Below are 25,181 nucleotides of genomic sequence, written 5' to 3'. Positions count from 1 at the left end.
TTGCAGATCATTCTGGGATCCAATGGTGTTAATCAGAGACTGATGAGGAAATAATGAGGAGGGGGTATTTAAAGTCATTTATTAGTCAGCTTCACACACCAAAGTTACCAATACAGAACAGCTAAACAAAGTGCCTTTGTGATCTGGGATCGGACTCTTGGGTAAATCATAAAAGTAACTCCCATAGTCCCGTCTCGTAGCTTGCCTGATGGGGAGACCCTGGCACAACAGATGCTATATGCCAGGTAACTCTGAGATTTGAAGGCTGACTGTTGTGGTTCAGATTGTTGGTTGTACTGGTGATTCCCCACCATCCATTTGAATACAAAGAAAAAACAAACCCAAAATCTTGGTTTCTCATTGACTCAATAGGGCAAAACCTCTCATTGGTTCTGGTTTTGTTTCTTTATCCTCCGTGTATCAGAACTTCCAGTCGAAGGAGTCATTACAAGGGCCTGACCAACAAATCAGAGGCAGACTTCAGGAAACATCTGACCATATCGGACTCAATAGCCGATAAAAAAAAACCGGATTATATATATATTTTTAACATATTCTTTAAATTCACAGAGAGACCAAGTATTGTACACATACAATTTAGATAACAATGTCTGATACTTTCTCCTCATACAAGGTTTTAGACTGAATAAAACTGAACGTTTAGATGACTGAGTTTACCTTATTAATCTGAATATAAAATTAATAAATAATTATAACGAATAAAGATTTTAAACCTCCTTCTCAATTTCTGAATCAGTGAAATAAGATTATTTACATAAGAGATGGTTTGAAACACTGACAGGTGTTCAGACAGGACTTATTTTCAGCAAAACATGACACGGTCATGAAAACATTCATATTTTGAAGGTTCAGGACACCATAGGCTTGGGATAGGAAAATTGTGTGGCACATCTGAAAGGTCTGTCAAAGGCTTGGTAAATGTTACTGATTCAGGCATAAGGGAGTAGAGTTGATGTAAACACAATTCCTACTTTCCCTGATGTTTGCAACGCTCAGAGATTATCTCTCTGACTGCTGTTCAGGTAAAGTCCTTGTCCTGGAGAACACGGCTGAACCACTTCAACAAGCTGCAGACCTTCTCTGAGAAGAATCTGAGCAAGGCTGACAACTCTCCTCCTCAATCCAGATTGGAATCAACTAAGCATTAGACCAGCCAACAGCGCCATCTGGTGGCCATAGTAGATACCAATAACCTGGAGTTCCCTTTTGACAGACTATTTTTGGTCAGAAATTATTGATCTGGATTCTTTAAGATTTCACAGGGGTAATATTTCGTAATAGAGAGGAGTCTATTTTGTGTTACGTTTTTTACAACTTGGCTTTTTGTAAGGAAACAACATCTCTTATGGACAGAACAAAACCTTATGTAACAAACTTTAGTTCATGTTGGTCAAAGATGAACCTAAAAGAATTCTTCAAGTTTAGGTACAGAATGCTTTTCCGTAGAAGATGTACCGAGTACTGATCACTTATCAGATCTGAAAGCATAGTGTTTCTTTTACCTGACAGGTGAAATGGTTAGCATAATGTTGTCTGTTCTATAAATATAACCTTTGTTTGATAGAAAACTCTTTTGACTGAACTTATTTTGATCCTGTGTTTAAGAAAAACTGAGGCATACAGTATGTCTTATCATGTTTGTGTTTTTAGTAAATATTCAATACTCCAGTCTTTAAGGCAATTGGGCCTTGCACACTATTTTAAGTAATTATGTTGTATTAGCATATGTTTCACACTCTAGTTTAGTTTCATGGTTTTATTTCTAAAAAACAAAAATATGGCCCAGTTGAATATATTGTTTGTGTGGGTTGTTTAATTCAACTGTACATGTTCTCTCTGGGAACAGCATTTTGGACCAGCTGCAGCTCATGCGTGTGTATTGATCTTGTATAAAAAGCAAATTTTTCATTCAGCAGGTTGTAATCCTGGTATCAATTTTAACAAAGTATCTTTTTAATGTATAGTTTGATGCACCCAATCTAATTCTGAAGCTGTACATTTGAGAAAGATCAACTTTACAATTTTAACTTAGTGCTTTATAGTTCTGCATTGTTAGCAGAATGCTAAATTCTTTCTTTAATGTCCTTGAGTAAGATATTCAGTAGCTTTAACTTGAACAATTTAAAAAGAAACGCTGTATTTTAAAGTTTAAATTTTTTATTTTTACATTGGTCAACTTACGTGAGCGCCTGCCTAAACGTTCAGTGAAGGAAACATTTGAGTAACCTCTGGGGAGAAAAGTCAAAGTTCAAATAAATTTGCATCTTAAGCAACAATAACAGCAGACAGTTTTTAAGAGGCACACTTCAGGAGACATCTGCTCTGATTCCTGCTTCAGATAAGACTGTGAAATTGAAACCATCTGAATATAAGGGGAAAAAATCCAAGTTTACTAATAATCTAAAACTCCTTTTCTGTAAACTTAAGAAGTCGATAATTGTTGAATGCTTAGTTGTATTAATTTTAACTGTCAGCGCTTATAGTTTAAGACTGCCTGAGTCATGCTCTGTCTCATTTACATAACCAGCATTTGTCACAAGAGCTCCATTAAAAGTCCTTTTGTAGATCACTGACCACATCTAGGAAGGATTGGGTGTGGGAAACTACGGAAAACGATCCACTCACACCAAACATATTTCTGAAAATACTATTAAAACACATGTTAAAAAAATTAATAATCTGAACAGATTTTGCAGCAAACATGAACAGCAAATTTTTAACGATAAATGCAATTTATTATTGCCAGTGTTAAATTGATCTGTATGACACATTTTAAAACACGTGAAGTTGAACAAAGTCTTTTAAAATTTAGATAAACGAGGCTGATCAGTCAAACAACATAAACAACAACAAAATGCAATCATGTTCTCCCTAAACTAACAAGAAATAAGAGAATACTTTTTGTTTTTACAGATGTGTTGTAATGATGCATGTGTGATAAACATTACTGATCAAAAAGTCACAACATTCCCACATTCACATAAACTCCCCCCAGTCCTCCACCTGTTCCCCTAAGATCAAACCATTGTCCTCTACTAACATGAGTATTGACCATGTGGCTGAGCAGACTTCTATTCTCTCTACTCCTGGTCTCTGATTGGTTCAGACTGTGGGAAACCTCTTCCAGACCGAGACCCACACACCCAGATGGGGATGTGGGACCATAAATAGGAGGTGGTAAAGCCAGCGGAGATCAGATTCTCTCTACCGAGACCTCCACACATAGAGATCCAACCATGGCACCACCAGGGCAGCAATGACGGACACTCAGGAGCATCTGACTCTAAACCCCAAGGTAAATATTAGATCCATGGATAACATGTTAATATTTAAATATATGTTAATAGAAGCACTACATACTATAATATGTCTACTAATGACGTTGTTCTTGTTTCTGCAGCTCAAAAAGCCTCTGGTGGAAAGGTTACACAGAGACCGAATGAACAACAGTATCGAGCAGCTCAAGTCTCTTCTGGGTCCAGAGTTCCTCAAACAGCAGATGAACTCCAAGCTGGAAAAGGCAGACAGTTTGCTTCCTGGGATGAATGCAGCACCCAGCTGCTCTTGCAGTCATTACTGATTCCAGATGTGTCCAAGAGGTGGTCCACTTCCTGTCTAAGGTTAAAGTGAAGACACAGTCCCAGAGAAGACTCCTGAACCACTTTAACAAGCTGCATGCGTCCTCTCAGAAGGGCCTAGGAGAGGCTGACTTCTCTGCTCTGAGCTCCAAAATCCAGACCAGCATCAATGAAGACAAGAGTTCAGTCAACAGTGTCCTCTGGCGGCCATGGTAGAAATCTGAAGATTTGAGTGAAAACGACTCAAATTAAGACGACCACATTGGTCAGATATTATTTAGCTGAATTTATCTGGCTTCTATTGGAAGTTTGTTCTTTTTGATCCTTTGTGAGTTGTTATTTTTCATGACATATTTCCTAAGGAAATTAGAACAATATATTTAATGCTTAGAAAGACTTTGGCAAAAACCTAAAGACCATGTTGGTCACAGATTAATGACACTGAAATTATTGAAATTTAGAGACTTATTCTACTATTTAGGAAAAAAAATGACTAAACTGCACTGAAACAGGAAAATCCTCACTGAACCGGGTAAATCCAACCAGACAGTTTTGGTCTGTCAGATCTTAAAGTATTTTCATTCTTTGGGATTAAAAGAGAACTTTAACTTTTCTTTAAAATCTACTGACTTTACCTGAAGTGTACCTAAACTTTCTTTCATTTAGTTTTTTGTACTTTGAATTTTTCTTTCTTATGGAAAGATTGGGCCCCTGTATACTGATTTCTCATCAGATGTAAATTTATACTATAGACCATGTTGGTCAAATATAAATGACACTGAAATATTTGAAATTCAAAGACTGATTCTTCTGTATGTACAGGAGGTTGTTGAACTGAACTGAAACTGATTATTAGTATTAATTATTTTCAGATAGCTTTGATCTGTCAGGTCTGTTTACATTCTTTTGTCATAAAAGATAACTGCATTTTATTTTAAATGCGCAGAGTTCACCTGACTTCTCATTCTGGCATTTTCAATTAATTTCCTATGGAAATACTGAATCGTTACATATTGATTTTTTTAGTGGATCACATATTTTTCCTCTTACCTAAATGGAGATCTAGGCATTTCATTAAAAGAAAAATATATTGAATTCACATGTTGTGAACTTGCCTATGTGACTTTATGATTCACCCATCATGATTTTTTCAAATATCAGATTGATCTTTGGCTTTGATATAAAGGAAATGTATATATTACAAGCACGTTTTATCATTCCTGTCTTTTGTGAAGACGACTGCCCCTCCACTCTTTCTGAGTAAAGCGTCTTGGAGATTTTCCCAAGTTGTTGCAGTGATGTATCGTTTTTCTGTAACTCCTGAGGAATCTTTCTTGATGTTATTTTAGTTTCCTAAAAAATTTAATAAATTCAGATACATTTGCATTTGAATGTGTTGTTATTTTAATGGCCAGTTTAGTGCTAATTCTTTTCAGATGCTAATGTGGTGCTATGTCTAGTCTGCCAGACCTTAATATTGAGCTGCTCTGTTTAGTGCTTGTTTACCTTATAGTACCTCATAATAAACTTCAGAGAAATAAACCTAAGTGAAATTATGTGTGATTCACAAAATTATGTGCATCAACAAAGCAGGTAAAAAGTGATTATTGATATACAGGCCAGGCATGCATGGTGGCACAATTATTAGCACTGTTGTCCTGCAGCAGGAATGTACTGGGTATAAATCCAGGCCTGAGGTCTTTCTCCATGAAGTTTGCATGTCTCTCCCATGCATGCTTGGGTTAGGTTAGCTGGCTCCCAGGTGTGAGTGTGTGTGTGCCTGGTTGTTTGTTCTGTGTTAAGTCATATAATTCAATCCAAAAAAGAAAGATGCAAATGAAGAGAAAACTATTTTAAGAGATTATATCTTTTTTTATTTTGACAACTGTCTTTTGGATAGTCAGTCCTGTTGTTTCACTCCAGATGGTTAACATCAGGCTATCTCAGAAGGGCAAGCTGCATCTGTCATGAAACCTGCTTTCAATGTCCTTTTGTAAACTGACCAGATCATTGTAAAGTGTGGGAAACAGAGAGAAACATCTGCTTAAACAACTACATGTCACAAAGTAGTTGATACACATAATGCATCTGGAAAGAACAACTTTGTCTTATTGATAGAAAAAAATTCAAAACAAATTCTGCCAAAACAACACAAAAAACTGTCTGATTTTGATTTGAACAATGAGTGAAATCAACCCTCCAACCAAAGTCAAAATAAAGTTGGTCATGGAAAATTATTGTCAATAAATCATTTAAGAATGGAAAACTTTGTAGCTATTGTTATAGCATAGTGAACACAGTAGAAAAAAATTCTACATTCACATGATAAAATGTGGATAACCTATTAAATTATGAATTATTTTAAAAGAAACTTTCACATATGGTTTTGTCAATATCTAGAAAAGAGTGCAATTCCATTACTGTTGTGATTTGAGGGTGTTTGTGTCTTTGTTTGGGTTCAAATTGTTTATTTTATCCTCAAATAAATTTTTTATTTTGTCCTTTGAGAATAAATTGTCCAGACTTCATCCAACTTAGTTTAAAAAAAAAGTTGTTTGGAGATCTAAATTGTCATCCATTGACTTCAACCAAATTCCACTTTTTCTTTGGGAAACCAATAAACTACTGCTGTACAGGACCTGTTGTTGCTCTACAGCTCACCTCCTGACTGTGAGAGAAGACCATATCGGTCAAGGTTAAGTGGAAAGAACTAGTTTAATTTTTGTCGACATGTTCTTCTGAATTTACAGAGGAAATTATTTTGGATGTTATTTTTCAAAAGATGTCATATTCTGAGTTAATGATAAAACAATCTTTCAAAATAAGAAAAAAAAAAAGTCTTGCGATGCAGACATTTATGGACCATGCTGGTCCAACTCAATGTAATTAAATCTATGTGCATCTTCTCAAACTTAGAAATTATGCAGTGCTGAGGATTTATGTAATCTAAAGGGTATTTTATTCCATTTTTTAAACAGTATCTTTTCAGCATGACATGTCTTAATTGTGAAGACCCTGATATGTTCTTATCTGCTGATTCTTTTCCCCTTGCTTATGCTTTTGTAAGGAACATAAGATGATCTGTTTTAAGATCAGATTTTTTTTCCGTTTAGATTTCGTTTTTCGTTTCCTTCAATGTAACATGGAGTTTTGACGAAAATTCAACTTGGAAGACTCACCTCCACTTCCAGCTCCATCTAATTACTCCACTACATTCTCCGTTCCAACCAATGAGCTCCTGATCTACATTCCTCTCCAGCCAGTCATCCCTCCAGGCTTTGCTTTAAAAGATCTTCAAACGCAGAATCTCCTGATCTTCAGCTGAGCTTCGACCCTCCTCCACCCCATCTCCGCCATCAGCCTTTAAGCTCCCTCCGACTCCCTTATCTTCTCAGGCCTCCACTCCACCACCAGTTTCAGGATCCCGGGTGGAAGACTTCTCTAATTCTAACCCTAAGATGTTTATTCAAGCTCATATCATTATCAGCATCCATGTCTTCCACCGGGGTCCGAGCGCCAAAAGAAATCAAACATCAGCTAATGAACTTCTCTAACTGCCATCTCTGTGTTTCTCTCATTTGTGAGTCTTTCCAGGTTGAACTGCATGTTAAGCACATTTTTAGGTATTTTCTTATGAAAACAGAATGACGTGTCTCACAGAGTTTCATCTTTTATAAAGACATATGTTCTTCCACTTTTTCTGAGTAAAGTGTCTTTAAGATTTCTTAAAGTAATTGCTGTGATGTATCATCACATTCCTGTACCTCTTGTGTAAGTTGACATTATTCTGACTGGATGTTTTATTAAAAAGAGAAGACCTTTAAACATTCCCCTTCATATGTTTTAATGCACAACCTTACAGCAATAATGAAGTACTGATTTCAATAGAAATAATTCTTTCCAGATGATCAGCTGTGTTGTGACTGCTGGCTTAAATCTCAATCCTCTCTCTTCATGGCTTATTTTATATCAAACACTGGTGGTGATAGTTCTTGTGCACCTAAAAAGAGATTGAATGTACTGGACTGTTGTTAACAAAATGATGAGAGTCTTTATTATCCGACACATTTTTAGGTTTTTACACAAACCTTCAATGACTAATCACATGAACAGGTTTTTGGTGACTTGCTGTTTTTAGAACAAAATCAAAATAAACCCTATTAGAACCCCACAAAACAATACATACAGGTGTTTGTCCTAAAGAAAGAATACTGTTACAGGCATGTCTGTACAGGTCCTTCTCAAAATATTAGCATATTGTGATAAAGTTCATTATTTTCCATAATGTCATGATGAAAATTTAACATTCATATATTTTAGATTCATTGCACACTAACTGAAATATTTCAGGTCTTTTATTGTCTTAATACGGATGATTTTGGCATACAGCTCATGAAAACCCAAAATTCCTATCTCACAAAATTAGCATATTTCATCCGACCAATAAAAGAAAAGTGTTTTTAATACAAAAAACGTCAACCTTCAAATAATCATGTACAGTTATGCACTCAATACTTGGTCGGGAATCCTTTTGCAGAAATGACTGCTTCAATGCGGCGTGGCATGGAGGCAATCAGCCTGTGGCACTGCTGAGGTCTTATGGAGGCCCAGGATGCTTCGATAGCGGCCTTTAGCTCATCCAGAGTGTTGGGTCTTGAGTCTCTCAACGTTCTCTTCACAATATCCCACAGATTCTCTATGGGGTTCAGGTCAGGAGAGTTGGCAGGCCAATTGAGCACAGTGATACCATGGTCAGTAAACCATTTACCAGTGGTTTTGGCACTGTGAGCAGGTGGCAGGTCGTGCTGAAAAATGAAATCTTCATCTCCATAAAGCTTTTCAGCAGATGGAAGCATGAAGTGCTCCAAAATCTCCTGATAGCTAGCTGCATTGACCCTGCCCTTGATAAAACACAGTGGACCAACACCAGCAGCTGACACGGCACCCCAGACCATCACTGACTGTGGGTACTTGACACTGGACCTCTGGCATTTTGGCATTTCCTTCTCCCCAGTCTTCCTCCAGACTCTGGCACCTTGATTTCCGAATGACATGCAGAATTTGCTTTCATCCGAAAAAAGTACTTTGGACCACTGAGCAACAGTCCAGTACTGCTTCTCTGTAGCCCAGGTCAGGCGCTTCTGCCGCTGTTTCTGGTTCAAAAGTGGCTTGACCTGGGGAATGCGGCACCTGTAGCCCATTTCCTGCACACGCCTGTGCACGGTGGCTCTGGATGTTTCTACTCCAGACTCAGTCCACTGCTTCCGCAGGTCCCCCAAGGTCTGGAATCGGCCCTTCTCCACAATCTTCCTCAGGGTCTGGTCACCTCTTCTCATTGTGCAGCGTTTTCTGCCACACTTTTTCCTTCCCACAGACTTCCCACTGAGGTGCCTTGATACAGCACTCTGGGAACAGCCTATTCGTTCAGAAATTTCTTTCTGTGTCTTACCCTCTTGCTTGAGGGTGTCAATAGTGGCCTTCTGGACAGCAGTCAGGTCGGCAATCTTACCCATGATTGGGGTTTTGAGTGATGAACCAGGCTGGGAGTTTTAAAGGCCTCAGGAATCTTTTGCAGGTGTTTAGAGTTAACTCGTTGATTCAGATGATTAGGTTCATAGCTTGTTTAGAGACCCTTTTAATGATATGCTAATTTTATGAGATAGGAATTTTGGGTTTTCATGAGCTGTATGCCAAAATCATCCGTATTAAGACAATAAAAGACCTGAAATATTTCAGTTAGTGTGCAATGAATCTAAAATATATGAATGTTAAATTTTCATCATGACATTATGGAAAATAATGAACTTTATCACAAAATGCTAATATTTTGAGAAGGACCTGTATAATCATTATTCTACATTTGTTTGTCTCTTTAAATTATTTACAGCAATTATTCTGCTCCTTCTGTGTGTTCTTAGGGAGACTAGAGGCCAACCATGTTGGCTGACAGGTTGGAGAGAAGAGCAACAGTTTTCTTACCACACATATTGAAGTTTATTTTGAATAGTGTGTTATTTTTGTGAAAAGTAAGTAGGGGTTAAATATTTAATAAAACGCTCTGAATCATAGACGCTATCATACAGTACTGTGCAAAAGTTTTAGGCAGGTGTGAAAAAATGCTGTAAACAAAGAATGCTTTCAGAAATAAAAATGATGATTGTCTATTTTTATTAATTTACAAAATGCTAAGTGACTATCTTCAGCGTAAAGAAAAACAAGTCTTACTGGAAGTGATGGTATGGCCCCCACAGAGCCCTGATCTCAACATCACGGAGTGTGTCTGGGATTACATGAAGAGACAGAAGGATGTGAGAAAGCCTACATCCACAAAGGATCTGTGGTTAGTTCTTCAAGATGTTTGGAACAATCTACCAACCGAGTTCCTTCAAAAACTGTGTGCAAGTGTAGAACAATTGATGCTGTTTTGAAGGCAAAGGGTGGTCACACCAAATATTGATTTTATTTAAATTTCTCTTTTGTTCATTCACTGCATTTTGTTGACTGATGAAAATAAATGATTAACAATTCCATTTTTAAAAGCATCCTTTGTTTACAGTATTTTTTCACACCTGCCTAAAACACAGTACTGTACATGTGTGTGCTAATGGATGTGTGAGTTTGATGTCCTTTGTAACCTTCTGAGATTACAGTCAAAGGAAATGCCACAACAGATAGGATTATCATGTGTCGTGAAATCCCATTTTTTCTCTAATTAGACTTTGTTTGATTATCATAAAATCTTAAAATCCAACCAACGTTTGCACAGATTTTCTCTATTAACCGCTTGGTTTATTTTTTGGTAATTTATTTTTGAGAAGATTTGTTTGCAGAAATAAAAATAAATTAAATATATTTCACTGTTATCTATTTATTTTGTGTGGTTTTAACTTGGCAGAGTTTCAATAATACAAAGTGTAGGAAAATTTTTAATAGCAAAGTTGACTTCCATTTTTCTTCCTGAGAGTTGCTTAATGCTATTTGATACCCTTCATGAAAAGTTTCTCAGGCAGCCAATCCTGTTGTTTCCCTCCAGATGGTTGGTGACGTCAGTCTTTCTCTCTGTTGGAGCACGTGAGTAGCACAAAAGTCTCAAAAAAAGGTTATTTTGTGGTGGACTGAGCACATCAATGAAAGAAAAAAAAAATATTTCTCTAAATAAATTTTTTCCAAGCTTCCTAATTTAAACAAATATAGGATTTTAACCCATCTGCACTCCCAACTTCAAAATTCAAGTGGGAAGCAGTAAAAGCACAAGAACAGTTTTTAGAAAATACAGTGGGCTCTATTCTGGAAAAGTGCATAAGCTTTATTAACAACGGAGTCAATGTTTGAGTCAGTGTTTGAGTTAGTGTTTGAGTCAGTATTTGCAGACTCCATGAAAGGATCAATCTTTTCAAGAGACAAGAAGTTGTCATTGACTATTTCTTGCCAAACTGTTAAAAACATTTTAATTTTTTCCATGCAAAGATGCATCAAGCTTAGCTTTTTTTTTAAATGTTTTTGCTTAATATTATAAAAAGAATCAAGTCATCTCTTTCATGTGAGAATGCAAAAGTTGTAGTCTAAAAATGAATGCATGTTAACAAGGTTTGGTATTTTGGTGGTATCTGTACTTCAGTAACAAACATGTATCGATCACTTCACTGTGTGAGGTGGAGGAATGTCAAAACACAAAACTATTGTCCAAATGTCTTTAAACAAAGGCACACTTACATCTATCCTTCAGTGAAAGCACAAAGTGTGGGAAACCAAGAAATCTCAGTCTCAGAGGCTCAGAGGGACAATAGATTCTGACCTCTGTCTTGCAGAAACACTGGGCACAATATGGTGGAATGAGAGTAAACCCTGCATGGTGATAAAGTTGATGTTCTGTGATAGAAATAAATCATCTAAACAATATTGTTTGAAAAGAGCTATTTTAACATTTTTGGATTTTGCAAAAAATAAAAGTTGGGCAAAATTTATATAATGATATTAAAACAAAAGGTATTAAACAAATAAAGAGCATTTTTCATTTTTCATTTATGAATTTCAGGCAAAGCCCTTCACTGAGACATGTGCTTGATCTCTAAAATAATAAATGTTCACTCATGATGTCTGAGTGTATTTTACATTTTTATCAGTTATTTGAAGCAATCAGTCCTGTTGTTTCCCTCCAGTTAGATGTTGACGTCAGACTCTGTTTCTTTTGGAGCACACAGTCAGCATCCTTCACAAAAGCTGCCTTTAAAGGCCTTTTGTATTTCACTGACCACAATGGTCAGTGAATGTGTGGGAAAACGAGGACATTTCTGCTCATGCGATCTGCATATAGCAAAACAGAAGACACACCTGTTACATCAGCACCAAATAACGCTCAGATTTTTTAAGAACAAATACACGCAAATTAGATAGCAAGAACATTAAATAGTTTCAGACCTTTGACCTGAGGAGAAGCAGGTTAACAGAAACATACTGACATGCTTTCAATCACTGTTTAAACTTTTACTTTTTCACAGTTTTTTTTTTGTCCTATTACAAAAATGAAGAAAACTTTGTAAATCTCTTTTGCAACAGTTCAATGCTAAAGTTAATATGCTAATTTTAAATGTTCATGTTTCGACTCAGGCAGTCCAGTAATATTAACAATTAAGACATCCAAGTCATTTTGAAACTAGAGATGAGACTGTTAAAAAGGGAAAACTGTTAAATGTCATTGCTTGAAGTACAATAAGCTGTCACTGGCAGCTCATAGTCCTCATTAGTAACATCTAAAATGTTTTCATTGTTTTTTCTGTTGAAATTCTATCAGGTTAAAACCAGATGAAAGTGGGAAAAGATTTATATTAACATGTTACATTTTAAAAACCTATGTTAATTTTGATGGAGACACCTTAATGCCTGCTAAATGATTTGCGCATGAGAATGTTTTTGAGACAAAGACTTAACATGATTAGCATGATCAACCCCACCAGGAGCAGAATATTATCCAGAGGGATTTGGCACGTGTGGGAAAATAGCTGCTTAATCATCCAACCTTTGTGTATGCATCTTAAATTTATTTGCTGCAGACTCAAAGGCTCTTTAGTGGGTCAAAAATCCCACCATAATGTAAAATCTACATTTAGTTTGAGAAGTTTGCTATCGTTTTTCTTAACATAAAACTAGTGTTTCATCTATTATGTTTCAATATCTCTGTATAATAAACACAAGTTTGAGTCACAAAGTAAATTTTTCAAGTTTTGTGGTTTAATGATTACAGTTAGAGTGATAATGAGTGAGCTATCATTCTTTAAATTCAAAGATTGACTTTTAACACACCTGTCAGAATTAAAGTCTTAAAGAAATGTTTCATGGTTATTGAAGTCAAATGTTAAATAAAATGAGGCGACAAAATGATCTATGTAAATACAGCAGCTATTGGTTGTAGTTACAAAACACAGCACTGCACATGTACTCAGTAAGTCATTGATGTCAGCATCAGGCAAAAGATGGATCTCCATAAACAGTCACTGCTTTCCCACATTCATTCAGAGCTCAGGGACCCCCACCACAGCTTCTCCACCTGCTTCCCTGAGATTAAAAAGTTGAATCACATTATGAGCACTGTGCATGTGGCAGGGCAGATGTCTATTCTCTCCTTTCTTGAGCTCTGATTGGTTCAGACTGTGGGAAACCTCTTCCAAGCCGAGACCCACACATTCAGATGGAGATGTGGGGCTATAAATAGGAGGGATGAAGCCAGCAGAGATCAGAATCTCTCTACAGAGACTTCTACAGCACAGAGATCCAACCATGGCACCTACAAGCAGATCAGGAATGATCAACTCTGAGGAGCATCTGAGTCCCAACCACAAGGTAAATATGAGATTAAGGGAAAACTAACACTTTATTCCCTAGATTTGTGTTACTTCATATCAACAGTGCAGGGCAAAATAAGTTGACTAATGAGTTTGTTCTTGTTTCTGCAGGCACAGAAAGCCTCTGGTGGAGAAGTTACGTAGAAAGCAAATCAACAGCCGCATCGAAAGACTTAAGTTTCTTCAGAGTTAATAGTTCCTCAAAGCTGCCAGACTCCAAACAGAAGAAAGCATATATCCTGGAGATGCTTTCAGACAACTGCAGCAGCAGCATCCAGCCGTGGACTCAGCAGCTGTTGATCAGGGCTACTCCAAATGTATCCAATAGGTGGATCACTTCTTGTCAAAAGATAAGCTGAAGACACAATCCCAGAGAAGACTGCTGAACCCCTTCAACAAGCTGCAGACCTTCTCTGCGAAGAATTTGAAGGAGGCTGACGTCTCTCTTCTGTGTCCAGCCCAGCATCAGTAAAAGCAGGAGACCAGTAAACAGCGCCCGGAGGCAGTGGTAGAGACCTACAGGCTGGAGTGGCCGAGATAAATTTACTATGCCATATTGGTAAATCATTATTGATTGATTTATATATAGTCATATGGACTGCTTCTTCTGAAGGAACAGAAGAATATATTTCTTGATGCACTTTAATGCATAGAATTACTTTTCCTGTGGAAATTACATAAATATTTGTTCTTTTAACAAAGAATTATGTGTTGCATGAACAAAATATGATTGCATCTGCAATTGTGATTCCTTTGTATTTTTATGATCACATTTATGGTTGTTCATTCCTGATCATATTCATCAAATTGTCAATGTTCTCACTTCTTTTCTGAGGATAAATGATCTTAGTGAACTTCCTCTCACAAAAATCTGTTAGGAGATCTAAGTGATTATTTATTGTTCTTCATTTTACTGTATTTTTGAAATTCAAAACTATTTTTTTTAGAGACGTTTATTCTTCTTGGCATGTCACCTGTTGTTACACTACAGCAAACAGACTGTTGTTGCAGACACATGAAGAAGATCATTTTGGTTAAAGTAAACTGGACTAAACTTGTTTAAATTCTGTTTAATTAATATTTCTGTTGAAATATTTTTTAATTCTTTATTTTTATATTTTGTGAGGAAATGACAATATCTTTCAAAATGAGAAGGACAATAATTTTACCACTGAACAATAATAGACCATGTTGGTTTGAATTAATGCAGCTGAATTGTTTTTCTGTATGCACAGGAAGTTCTTTAATTTGGTATGCATATTTTAAAGGCCATTCTTTATGCAATGGTGGATTGTTTAGAATTGATCTTCTGACAGATCTAAAAGTTATTTTTATTCATTTTATCTGAAAGGATATTCTTTCAGCATGAGATTGTCTTGGCTGTAAAGATATTTAAATTTTCGGTTTTTTATTTTTATGTATTGGATTTTATTTTTTTATAAACATGCTATGCACAACCATAAACCTAAAACCTGATCTGTTCTGAGGTTAGTTCTGTCTTTAAAACTTCTGTAAAGTGCAGATTTTGCACACCTTAAAATATTTTCTATGAAAAAATTAAGAATGATTTTTGTCATTATGATTTAGTCTTTTGTAAAGACAGTCGTTCCTCCACTCATTTTGTGTGTCAAGTGTCTCGGAGATTTTTCCAAGTATTGTTGTAATGTATAATCATGTTACTGTCATAATTTTGATTGAATTTGTTTTTATTAAAAACAAAGCACAAAAAAAAAGCAAATCCATTTCTGTGTGGTTTGTAACTGTTCATAAATAATGTTTGAGGGTGGAGTTTTAATGCACAGCTTTCTCGCAGTGATGACATACAAATTCCTTAAGTGATCATTCTGCTCTGTGTATAAACCTCTATCATAGTAATCACTGGTGATAATTTATGTGCAACAGAATATTTTCTGAACAGACAGTTTTAAAAAGTTAACACTAAATCAGGGTCTTTTATGACCCAAACCCAGTGTAAGGTTAACCTTATAACTGGAATGTGTTGGCCTGAGTTAAAATGTTGCATTGCATTACATAGTGATCACGTATATTCAAAGCAGGCGGAAATTAGAATAAACCTTCTTAGTGTTCCCTGGAACAATATTTTTCCTAAATAAAAATTTAAAGTTAAAATGACAGATATGTGCCTAAATCAGTTTTAAAACTGTTCCTTACCTTCATTTACACACAGCAAGTTATGTCACTTAAATTTCCCATATTATTTAAGATCAATATACATGGACAGTTGTACTATCCCCATTGCACTTCTTATGAGTTAAAAATAAAAAGAGATGGCGTTACAAAACGATCAAGGACATTTTGAAGCTATTTTTTTTACCATACACTATAAAATCCAGTAGATATTTGCAAACATCTTCATATCTGAATCCTTGTGCAATTATCATTATTTCTCTAAACTATTATGATTTGGGGTTGTTTTGGTTTCAGGTTTTTTCTGTATATGTTTTTTACAGTTAAGGTTTTGAATAGTTCTTTTGTTTATTATTATTATTCTTAGATTTTGAATCATGTTTCTGTTTGTTTTCCTGGTCATGCTTTAGTTTTTGTATTCATGTTTTGCTTAGTTGTGTACTTGGATTGGGCTTCTGGTTATGCTTTGGTTTCATGTTTTTCTAGTTAGATTTCTACAGGTCCTTCTCAAAATATTAGCATATTGTGATAAAGTTCATTATTTTCCATAATGTCATGATGAAAATTTAACATTCATATATTTTAGATTCATTGCACACTAACTGAAATATTTCAGGTCTTTTATTGTCTTAATACGGATGATTTTGGCATACAGTTCATGAAAACCCAAAATTCCTATCTCACAAAATTAGCATATCATTAAAAGGGTCTCTAAACGAGCTATGAACCTAATCATCTGAATCAACGAGTTAACTCTAAACACCTGCAAAAGATTCCTGAGGCCTTTAAAACTCCCAGCCTGGTTCATCACTCAAAACCCCAATCATGGGTAAGACTGCCGACCTGACTGCTGTCCAGAAGGCCACTATTGACACCCTCAAGCAAGAGGGTAAGACACAGAAAGAAATTTCTGAACGAATAGGCTGTTCCCAGAGTGCTGTATCAAGGCACCTCAGTGGGAAGTCTGTGGGAAGGAAAAAGTGTGGCAGAAAACGCTGCACAACGAGAAGAGGTGACCGGACCCTGAGGAAGATTGTGGAGAAGGGCCGATTCCAGACCTTGGGGGACCTGCGGAAGCAGTGGACTGAGTCTGGAGTAGAAACATCCAGAGCCACCGTGCAAAGGCGTGTGCAGGAAATAGGCTACAGGTGCCGCATTCCCCAGGTCAAGCCACTTTTGAACCAGAAACAGCGGCAGAAGCACCTGACCTGGGCTATAGAGAAGCAGCACTGGACTGTTGCTCAGTGGTCCAAAGTACTTTTTTCGGATGAAAGCAAATTCTGCATGTCATTCGGAAATCAAGGTGCCAGAGTCTGGAGGAAGACTGGGGAGAAGGAAATGCCAAAATGCCAGAAGTCTAGTGTCAAGAACCCACAGTCAGTGATGGTCTGGGGTGCCGTGTCAGCTGCTGGTGTTGGTCCACTGTCTTTTATCAAGGGCAGGGTCAATGCAGCTAGCTATCAGGAGATTTTGGAGCACTTCATGCTTCCATCTGCTGAAAAGCTTTATGGAGATGAAGATTTCATTTTTCAGCACGACCTGGCACCTGCTCACAGTGCCAAAACCACTGGTAAATGGTTTACTGACCATGGTATCAATGTGCTCAATTGGCCTGCCAACTCTCCTGACCTGAACCCCATAGAGAATCTGTGGGATATTGTGAAGAGAACGTTGAGAGACTCAAGACCCAACACTCTGGATGAGCTGAAGGCCGCTATCGAAGCATCCTGGGCCTCCATAAGACCTCAGCAGTGCCACAGGCTGATTGCCTCCATGCCACGCCGCATTGAAGCAGTCATTTCTGCAAAAGGATTGAGTGCATAACTGTACATGATTATTTGAAAGTTGATGTTTTTTGTATTAAAAACACTTTTCTTTTATTGGTCGGATGAAATATGCTAATTTTTGAGATAGGAATTTTGGGTTTTCATGAGCTGTATGCCAAAATCATCCATATTAAGACAATGAAAGACCTGAAATATTTCAGTTAGTGTGCAATGAATCTAAAATATATGAATGTTAAGTTTTCATCATGACATTATGGAAAATAATGAACTTTATCACAATATGCTAATATTTTGAGAAGGACCTGTATTTGTTTGTATCCTTGAAGTTCTGTTTTGTCCCTGTCATGTTGTGTTCTGTCTGTTAATTATCTTTATCTGGTTCACCTGTTCCAAGCTAATCTGTCTCATTGCTCCACCTGGTTTACCCTCCATATATACACACCTGTTCAGTTATTCATCGCAGAAACATTTTTCAAATGTCTTGTCTTCTGGATCATGCTTGTGTGTTTCATGCCAAGCCTAACATAAACAAAACTTGAGAACGCTGGTTGAAAAAAACAGAAATGTAAAAAAATAAATCAGAGTAAAAGTCACTACTTATGTCAACCTAAAAGAGAACTTGCCAAGCTTTAATTATGGGTAAGTGTGTGAAAGTTCAAGTTAATTTGCATCTTTAACACCAACACCTGACAATTGTTGATTTGGCACACTTAATAAAGCATCTGCCAGGATCTCTCATTAATAAATATGTAAACTATTTGATCAAATGAACAATGTCACGTGATGGAAAATTTTAAATTTGTGGAAATTTAAACCAAACAGAAGGCCAGTTTATGTTTATCAGGAGATTTCTTACTGACAATATGTTTTCCAAAAGGAAAATCTGAGGCAGCCAATATTGCTTTCCTCCAGATGGTTATAGACGCGACCAGCACCCACCACAAAAGCTGCTTTCAAATTCCTATTGAAGTGCAATGAGCACATCAATAAAAGACTTGTGGGAAACCGGGAGAAACTTTCTGCTCACACTTACATCCCAAACAGAGATCACCTGCTACATTTGGACTCGAGACATATTTGTTGTTCAGTGGACTTTCAGATATGTAAATCACCCAGTTTATTCTTTATTCCTTCACATTTCTATACATAGACCCAAAAACATAGCTTAGCTCATCAAATTTTACTTGAAAGCTACATAAATCTCTGTATTCAAGATTACTCATAACTCTTTCACATCTCTTGATATCAATGTATAGATTTCTTTATTTTATTTATTTATGTAAAAACAGACCAGAAATTTCTTCACCTACAAATACAACCCTTTAATTATGAGCAATTTTGATAAAAAAGTGTTTGAAATATATATATACTTGCTGATAAAGCATTCATCAGTTTAAGCAACATTTAATTCAAGCTGGAAACCAATCCACTTGCTCCTCAACTCTGTCTGTTAAAAAAAAAAAAAATGTGTGTGAAAGCTGTTGACGAACGTGTTGAAATTATTTAACGTAAACCCGAGGGGATTTGACACACTTCCCTGTCTGTAAACTCTGTCAAAATAATTTCGTAACACAAAACTTTGCACAGATGGAAAGGTAGTGTGACAGTTTACAGCTGATACTGTTTGAAGATATTTGTGGATTTTATCAGTTATTTGAGGCAGTCTTGTTTCCTCCAGATGGTCGGTGATGTCGGACTCGGTCCTTGTTGGAGCGAACGGGCAGTATCCATCACAGATGCTGTTGTCAAAGTCTTTTTCTGGTTGCACACCACATTTGTCATTTATTAAGTGTGGGAAACTGAGAAACTTTCTGTTGATGCCAACTACATGTCACAAAACACACCTGTCCATCTGCCAAAGTAAGAAAAAAATAAAGGGAGATTCTATTGCAGGAATAATAATAATCGTATAATTAAATATATAAAATAAAGATTATCTTTGCATATGAAGCTTATAGAGAAAAACATGCATATTTAGGCAATAAAAACTTTAAAGCAGTTCTTTCTTCTGGTTGTTGTAAGAAATTTGTATATCTATAAATAAATAGCATCAGTAACATGATTTAAGTAACTTAAACTTGTACTTTTGTTGCAGCATGACATTATGAATAAGCTCAGCTGTGAGTGTTTGAAGAAAACGTTCAACTTTAAAACATTTGTTTATTTCAAAAGAAGTGTGATTGTGTATCTAATGTGATGCATAATGAGACACACTTCTATTGTTCCTGAAGTGAAAGGACAGAGTGTGGGAAACCAGCGGAAACTCACGCTCGAAGTCACGGTGGGACAACAGACCCAGACCTTTGACCTGAGGAGCAGCTTAACTGGAAGGCTGAAAGGCAAAAAGATACTGACATGCTATAAATCACAGTATTCAACTTGTATATATGTGTGATAGAAATCTTTAAACACTTTTCCAAAACAAAACCCTTGAAAACTTGTAAATTCATTGTATACACATTTTAGCCATATAAGTAATATAATATAATAGATTATATATAAACCCTTTTTGGAAAACGGTATCAAAAATGTTCAAATATGAATACTAAAATAACTTCATTTTAAGCACTAGATTCATACGTTTACTTTTGCATTTACAAACATTTTTTTAACCACAAGCATTAAAGAGAAAATATCCTGTTTTGATAACATCTGTATACATTAGAACTTCATGATGGGTCCCAACATGAAGTTCTTATGATCTGTGTGGGAATGTTTTTGACAGAAAAGCTGATCCTGATTTGTAGGATCAACCACAGCAGCAGCCAGCCATTCTCAAAGGGAATTTGGCACATGCAGAGAAGAGTCTGCTCATTTAATATTGAATATTTACATGCAGCTTCAGGTATAACCCAGTTGGATGGATCAAAATATTTCTGTCAAAAAAAAAAAGATTTGTATTTCTGTAAGCCTGTTTACATTATTTTCAAACTAGCTTCGGATAAGCCAACTGGTTTAGACTGTGGGAAACTCAATCTAGACCAAGACTCATGCATTCAGATGTAGATGTGGGACTATAAAGAGGAGGGATGAAGCCATCAGAGATCAGATTCCCTCTACAGCACAGAGATCCAACCATGGCACCCACAACGCCTGCAGCAATGACCAACTCTTAGGAGCATCTGACTTTGAACCACGAGGTAACATCAGATTCATAGAAAGTTAACTATCCTTTATGGGAGTTTGTGATTGTTGATACCACAGCTGAACTTCAGAAGAAGTTTAATGGTCATTTTTTTCTTCACCCCGCAGTTTAGAAAGCCTCTGGTGGAGAGGTTACACAGAGAGCACATCAGCAGAATCATCGAACAGCTCAAGTGTCTCCTTGGTTCAAAGATCCTTAAACTGATGCCAGAGTCCAAGCTGGAGAAAGCAGACAGTTTGTTTGCTGAGACAACAGCAACAGCTCCTAGCTGTTGATCAGGCCTACTCCAGATGTGCCCCAGATGTGTGATGAAGTGAAGACACAGTCCCAAAGAAAACAAGTTAGAAAAGCTACAGTATAAGTCTGATAAGTCTCACCTCTAAACTCCACAGTTCAGAGCACCTTCAATAGAAAGAGTGAGGTCAGTTCGCCCCCTGGAGGCCGCGGTAGACACCTTCAGATTGGAGTTACCCTGAGAAGACCATATTGGTCAAAGATAGCTGGAATGGCTTGCTTCAAGTTCTATTTATTGTTTTTGTGAATTCACAGATAATTACATCGTGTCATTTTTTTTTTACCACATTATATTTCCTGAGGAAATGGCCAGAAGATTTTTTTTGTTTAGAAAGAAAAAAAGTGTAACAAGCTTCAAAGATCATGTTGGTCAAAGATTAATCAAAAACATTCACAGGAGCCTATTCCCTGGTATTTATAGAAAGGGTTTTGTGATATTTGTATTTTATTACTTGTTTCTTTTGAAAATTATATAACAGTCGTGATCTTATATGAGATTGTAATGTTTTTATATACTCCTTTTATCTAAAAGGGGATCTTGTCGGCAGATTCTGTCTGTACTGGAATTTACAGGAATCTTGTTTCTTCTGAAAATATTCTGGCTTTTACTGTTACGAATATCCTCAAATCCTTTTGAGCTGAATTTTAAACGATCTGTTCTAAGATCAGAATTTTCTTTATCTTTTATGTGAAACGCAGATAATGCACATTGTGAAATATTTTCTATGAAAAACAGAATAATGCTTCATCCCGTAATGTTCCAGTCTTGTCTGTAAAGACATTTGTTTCTCAACTCTTTTTTGAGCAAAGTGTTTTGGAGATTTGTCCAAGTTAATGTTATGATGTAATGAACAACATGTTTGTTTAGAAATGCATCATCTGATGGACTTTATATACAATAAACAAAAACTCTAATTCAACAAGCTTAGAATTTTCCTTCCATGCTGTATTCCTTTAATCCAGTATTTCCCTGCCTGTGAAAGATTTGATTGACTGACAATGTTAAATTACTTTTCTATGTTCAATAGATTTTTTTCTCTATAAAAGTAAAATTTCCCTATATGAACTCAACATGTTTAAGACTAAAAAAAAAAAACAATTTCCCTTTGAGATGCGTCATACAGTCAAAGAAAAATGGAACTGGAACTGTTTCTATTTAAGTTGTGATTCATTTACACGCTGCTAAGAAATGGAAAAGAATCTCACATACAAACTGTTGAAATGTTATGTCTTTGCTCACAGTATATTCTAACACAGTAATGTCCAGAAGCTGTTAAATTGAAATTCCTCATGGGACACAACAATTACAGCTTTTAACGTAAAAACACAAAAATGATTTGATTGTGATTCATTTTTTCACCTGCTCAACAATAATCACTCAATATATTATTCAACAACACAGAGCAGTGAAATATTTGAAGAAAATGGATCTAGAAAATGTTGACTGAATTTAAACAGTGCTTTTTAAACCGTCAAACCGACCACTCAAAGCAATTTGCACTAGAGCCACATTCACCCAATCGCATATACAACCACGCACACATTCATGCACCGATGTGCAGATTGGTAGGCAATTTGAGGTTAAGTACCTTGCCCAAGGGCTAATCAACATATGGCAGGAGGAAGCTGGAATCAAACCCACAGCGTTCAGAGTGCATGATGAGTCCTCTTCCCACAGTCGCCTTCTTGGTCTGGACAAAAGCTTTGGCCTATTCTAAGCAGAAAGAATGGGATATGTGTCACTTTGTCTTTGAAAACATTCCCAAGCTTTAGCTTTATCCAAGTTTGATAAATGAGCCCAGATCTGTTACAAGTACAAGTAACTTTTGTTACCTCCCTGTACTCTATGCTTACTTGTGTTAATTAGTCACTCTCCCTCAGTATTCTTTAGGCTCCCGTTCACCAGCTGCTCCTGATTCTCTCCCTGATTAGCCTCCTCAGTTCGTTGGTCCATTTACCACTTCCCTTAGTATTTATCCTCTCTGGTTTTTATTGTTTGCCACTGTTTCCTCCCTGATTTCTACCCTACTTGCTGCTAGAGTCCATGTTCTCTGTTCCCATGCTCCTGTTATCATTCTGTTCATGTCACTCACCTGGTTGTGTTCCTGTATTTGGGCAAGTTGTAAGTTTCTTTACTATTAAATCCTCCTCATCTACTCCATTATGCTTCAAATTTAAGTCCTACCTTAACACAGCATGACAGTCTTATCTCTGTGAATTTTAACAGATTATATTTTAAATTTGGAGTTGGCATCAATGATAAACTAACCCTGAACCATCATCAGTTTTAGAGGGTAAAATTATAACATTTTACAGAAAGTTACATTTTCAATCAGGCATCTTAAACAAAGCCATACTTTCTCAAAAAGTTGAAACCCTGTTGAGATTATATCAATTAAATGTATCAGAATATGGGTGGAAAAAAAAGAATTGGACCAAGAATGTATCATTCACGCTGAAAGAAATTGTTCCATAAAATGTTAACTCTTAAAATTCAACCTTCACATTTAGCTCTTAAAGTCCCCTAATGATGCTGTTATGTTGGCATGTTTTGGTCACCGATGAAATTTTATACTCCTAAACTTCTAAACAACCCTTTCCCCTACTTTTCAATTAATATAAACATTTTAATTCATTTTATAGTTGTAATAAATTCCAAAAACAATGAGGCTTCCTTAGATGTCATCAGACCTCCATCTGTTACCCTAAAATCAAATTCTTACCCTCTAAGAATATGACCAAACTTGAATCACACGATGAGCACTGAGCATGTGGCAGGGCAGACTTCTATTCTCTTGCGGCTTGAACGCTGATTGGTTCAGACTGTGGGAAACCTCATCCAAACCGAGACCCACACACTCAAATGGAGATGTGGGACCATAAATAGGAGGGATGAAGCCAGCAGAGATGAGATTCTCTCTACAGCGCAGAGATCCAATCATGGCCCTTTAAAATAACAGCAGCAATGACCAACTCACAGGTGCATCTGACTCTCAACTACAAGGTACAAATAAGACTCAGGGAGAGCCTGTTAAGATCTGAGTATACCACTGCTTCCTTAAATAAAAGGTTTACTAATGATTTTGGTCTTTTATCTGCAGCTCAAAAAGCTTCTGGTGGAGAAATTAAACGGAGCGAATCAACAGCAGCTTAAGTCTCTCCTGGGTCCAGAGTTCCTCAAAGGGCAGCCTGACTCTGAGCTGAAGAAAGCAGACATCCTGGACATGACAGTTTGCTCCCTGAGAAGAATGCAGCAGAGCAGCATCCAGCAGGTTGAGGCAGCAGCAGGCGGTGAACTTCCTGTCCAAAGAAGAACAGACTGCTATACATTTAATAAGTTGCAGTCTTCTTCTGGGAAAAACTTTTGAGAGTTTGACTTCTGCTATGTGAGCTTCATAGACCAGATCAGTATCTGCAAAGACAGCAGCGCCTTCTATGGACAGACTGAGGTTATAACCATAAGACCATATTGGTCATTGATGACTGGGTTAAATTTGAAATGTCATCAGTTTTAACCTTTTTTGTGTTATTTACTGAAATATTTTCTGAGAAAATAATGTTTTTTTCCTTTTCCAATGGAAATAAAAAATGCTGGACAAAGAATAATGGCACCGAATCCTCTAAAATGTAAGGAGTTTTTTCATATTTACAGACGGGTTTTCTCTATCTCAGTGTATTTTTATGTAGTGTTTCCTTGAGGAATACTAATACTTAGCAATACGTTTTTAATACCACTTTTTTCGCAAAAAGGAGATCTTGTGAGACTCAAAACGTGGTTAAAGGAAACTGATACTGTATGTATTATTAATCTATCATATGCTTGTAATATTGGAGACCTGGTGTAATGTAATTGTTTCATTCATTTTTAAAATGTACAGATTTTGTTTAATGTGAAGTAAATTGCATTCATTTAGTGATGTATCATCAGATTTCTGACTCCAGTGAATGTTTTAAGTACATTTCTTTTAAATCAATCAAAACATAACTTGTTAGCGTCCTTTCTGTTCTTTGTATATGCTCTTAATCTGAGTATAATAATTTGCTAGATGAATGTGACAAATAGTACCGTGAAAACATATCTACCCCCTTAAAGATTTTTTTAAATGTTTTTTCTTTTGTCTTAATCACACTTAAAGCTTTCAGATCATCAAACTTATTTCAGCAGTTGACAAAGATAACATGAGTAAACACAAAACAGCTTTGAAATGATTTCATTCATGAAAAGAAATCTATCCAAACCCACATGTTTGCTCTTTATGTTGAATCATGAACACTGACCTTATAAAATTCCCTCAGTAAGGCTTTAGCCTAATTTAAAAACCAATCATAAGCCCTAAATGCAATATATCTGCTGACCAAAATTGTCTTG

The 25,181-nt window shown here is 36.4% G+C and overlaps 1 protein-coding gene, 1 long non-coding RNA gene and 1 pseudogene across 2 annotated transcripts; all 3 read left to right on the top strand.

Moving 5' to 3' along the window:
- Positions 1-3,224: 3,224 nt before the first annotated feature.
- Positions 3,225-4,985, top strand: LOC124857282 (annotated as a pseudogene).
- An 8,353-nt stretch (positions 4,986-13,338) lies between these two features.
- LOC124857197 lies at positions 13,339-15,171 on the top strand. The gene is made up of 2 exons (XR_007035533.1): positions 13,339-13,436; positions 13,550-15,171. It is a non-coding gene; the product is annotated as an uncharacterized LOC124857197 (long non-coding RNA).
- A 7,664-nt stretch (positions 15,172-22,835) lies between these two features.
- LOC124857316 (transcription factor HES-5-like) lies at positions 22,836-24,741 on the top strand. Its single transcript, XM_047348530.1, has 2 exons — positions 22,836-23,816; positions 23,914-24,741. Exons 1-2 carry the CDS (start codon positions 23,778-23,780, stop codon positions 24,178-24,180), a joined length of 306 nt encoding a protein of 101 aa, XP_047204486.1. The 5' UTR covers positions 22,836-23,777; the 3' UTR covers positions 24,181-24,741.
- Positions 24,742-25,181: the final 440 nt, after the last annotated feature.

This window comes from Girardinichthys multiradiatus, chromosome 20 (assembly GCF_021462225.1).
Source record: "Girardinichthys multiradiatus isolate DD_20200921_A chromosome 20, DD_fGirMul_XY1, whole genome shotgun sequence".
Classification (NCBI taxonomy): Eukaryota; Metazoa; Chordata; class Actinopteri; order Cyprinodontiformes; family Goodeidae; genus Girardinichthys; species Girardinichthys multiradiatus.
The sequence above is the reverse complement of the archived record's forward strand: the minus strand, read 5'-3'. Positions and strand labels throughout refer to the sequence as shown.

What these genes read in the sequence shown, in the direction of transcription:
- LOC124857316 (XM_047348530.1), top strand. Translation starts at nt 23,778, where the DNA reads ATGACCAACTCACAGGTGCATCTGACTCTCAACTACAAG. An exon ending in ATCTGACTCTCAACTACAAG is followed by an intron (nt 23,817 to 23,913) that starts GTACAAATAAGA and finishes TTTTATCTGCAG; the next exon opens with CTCAAAAAGCTTCTGGTGGA.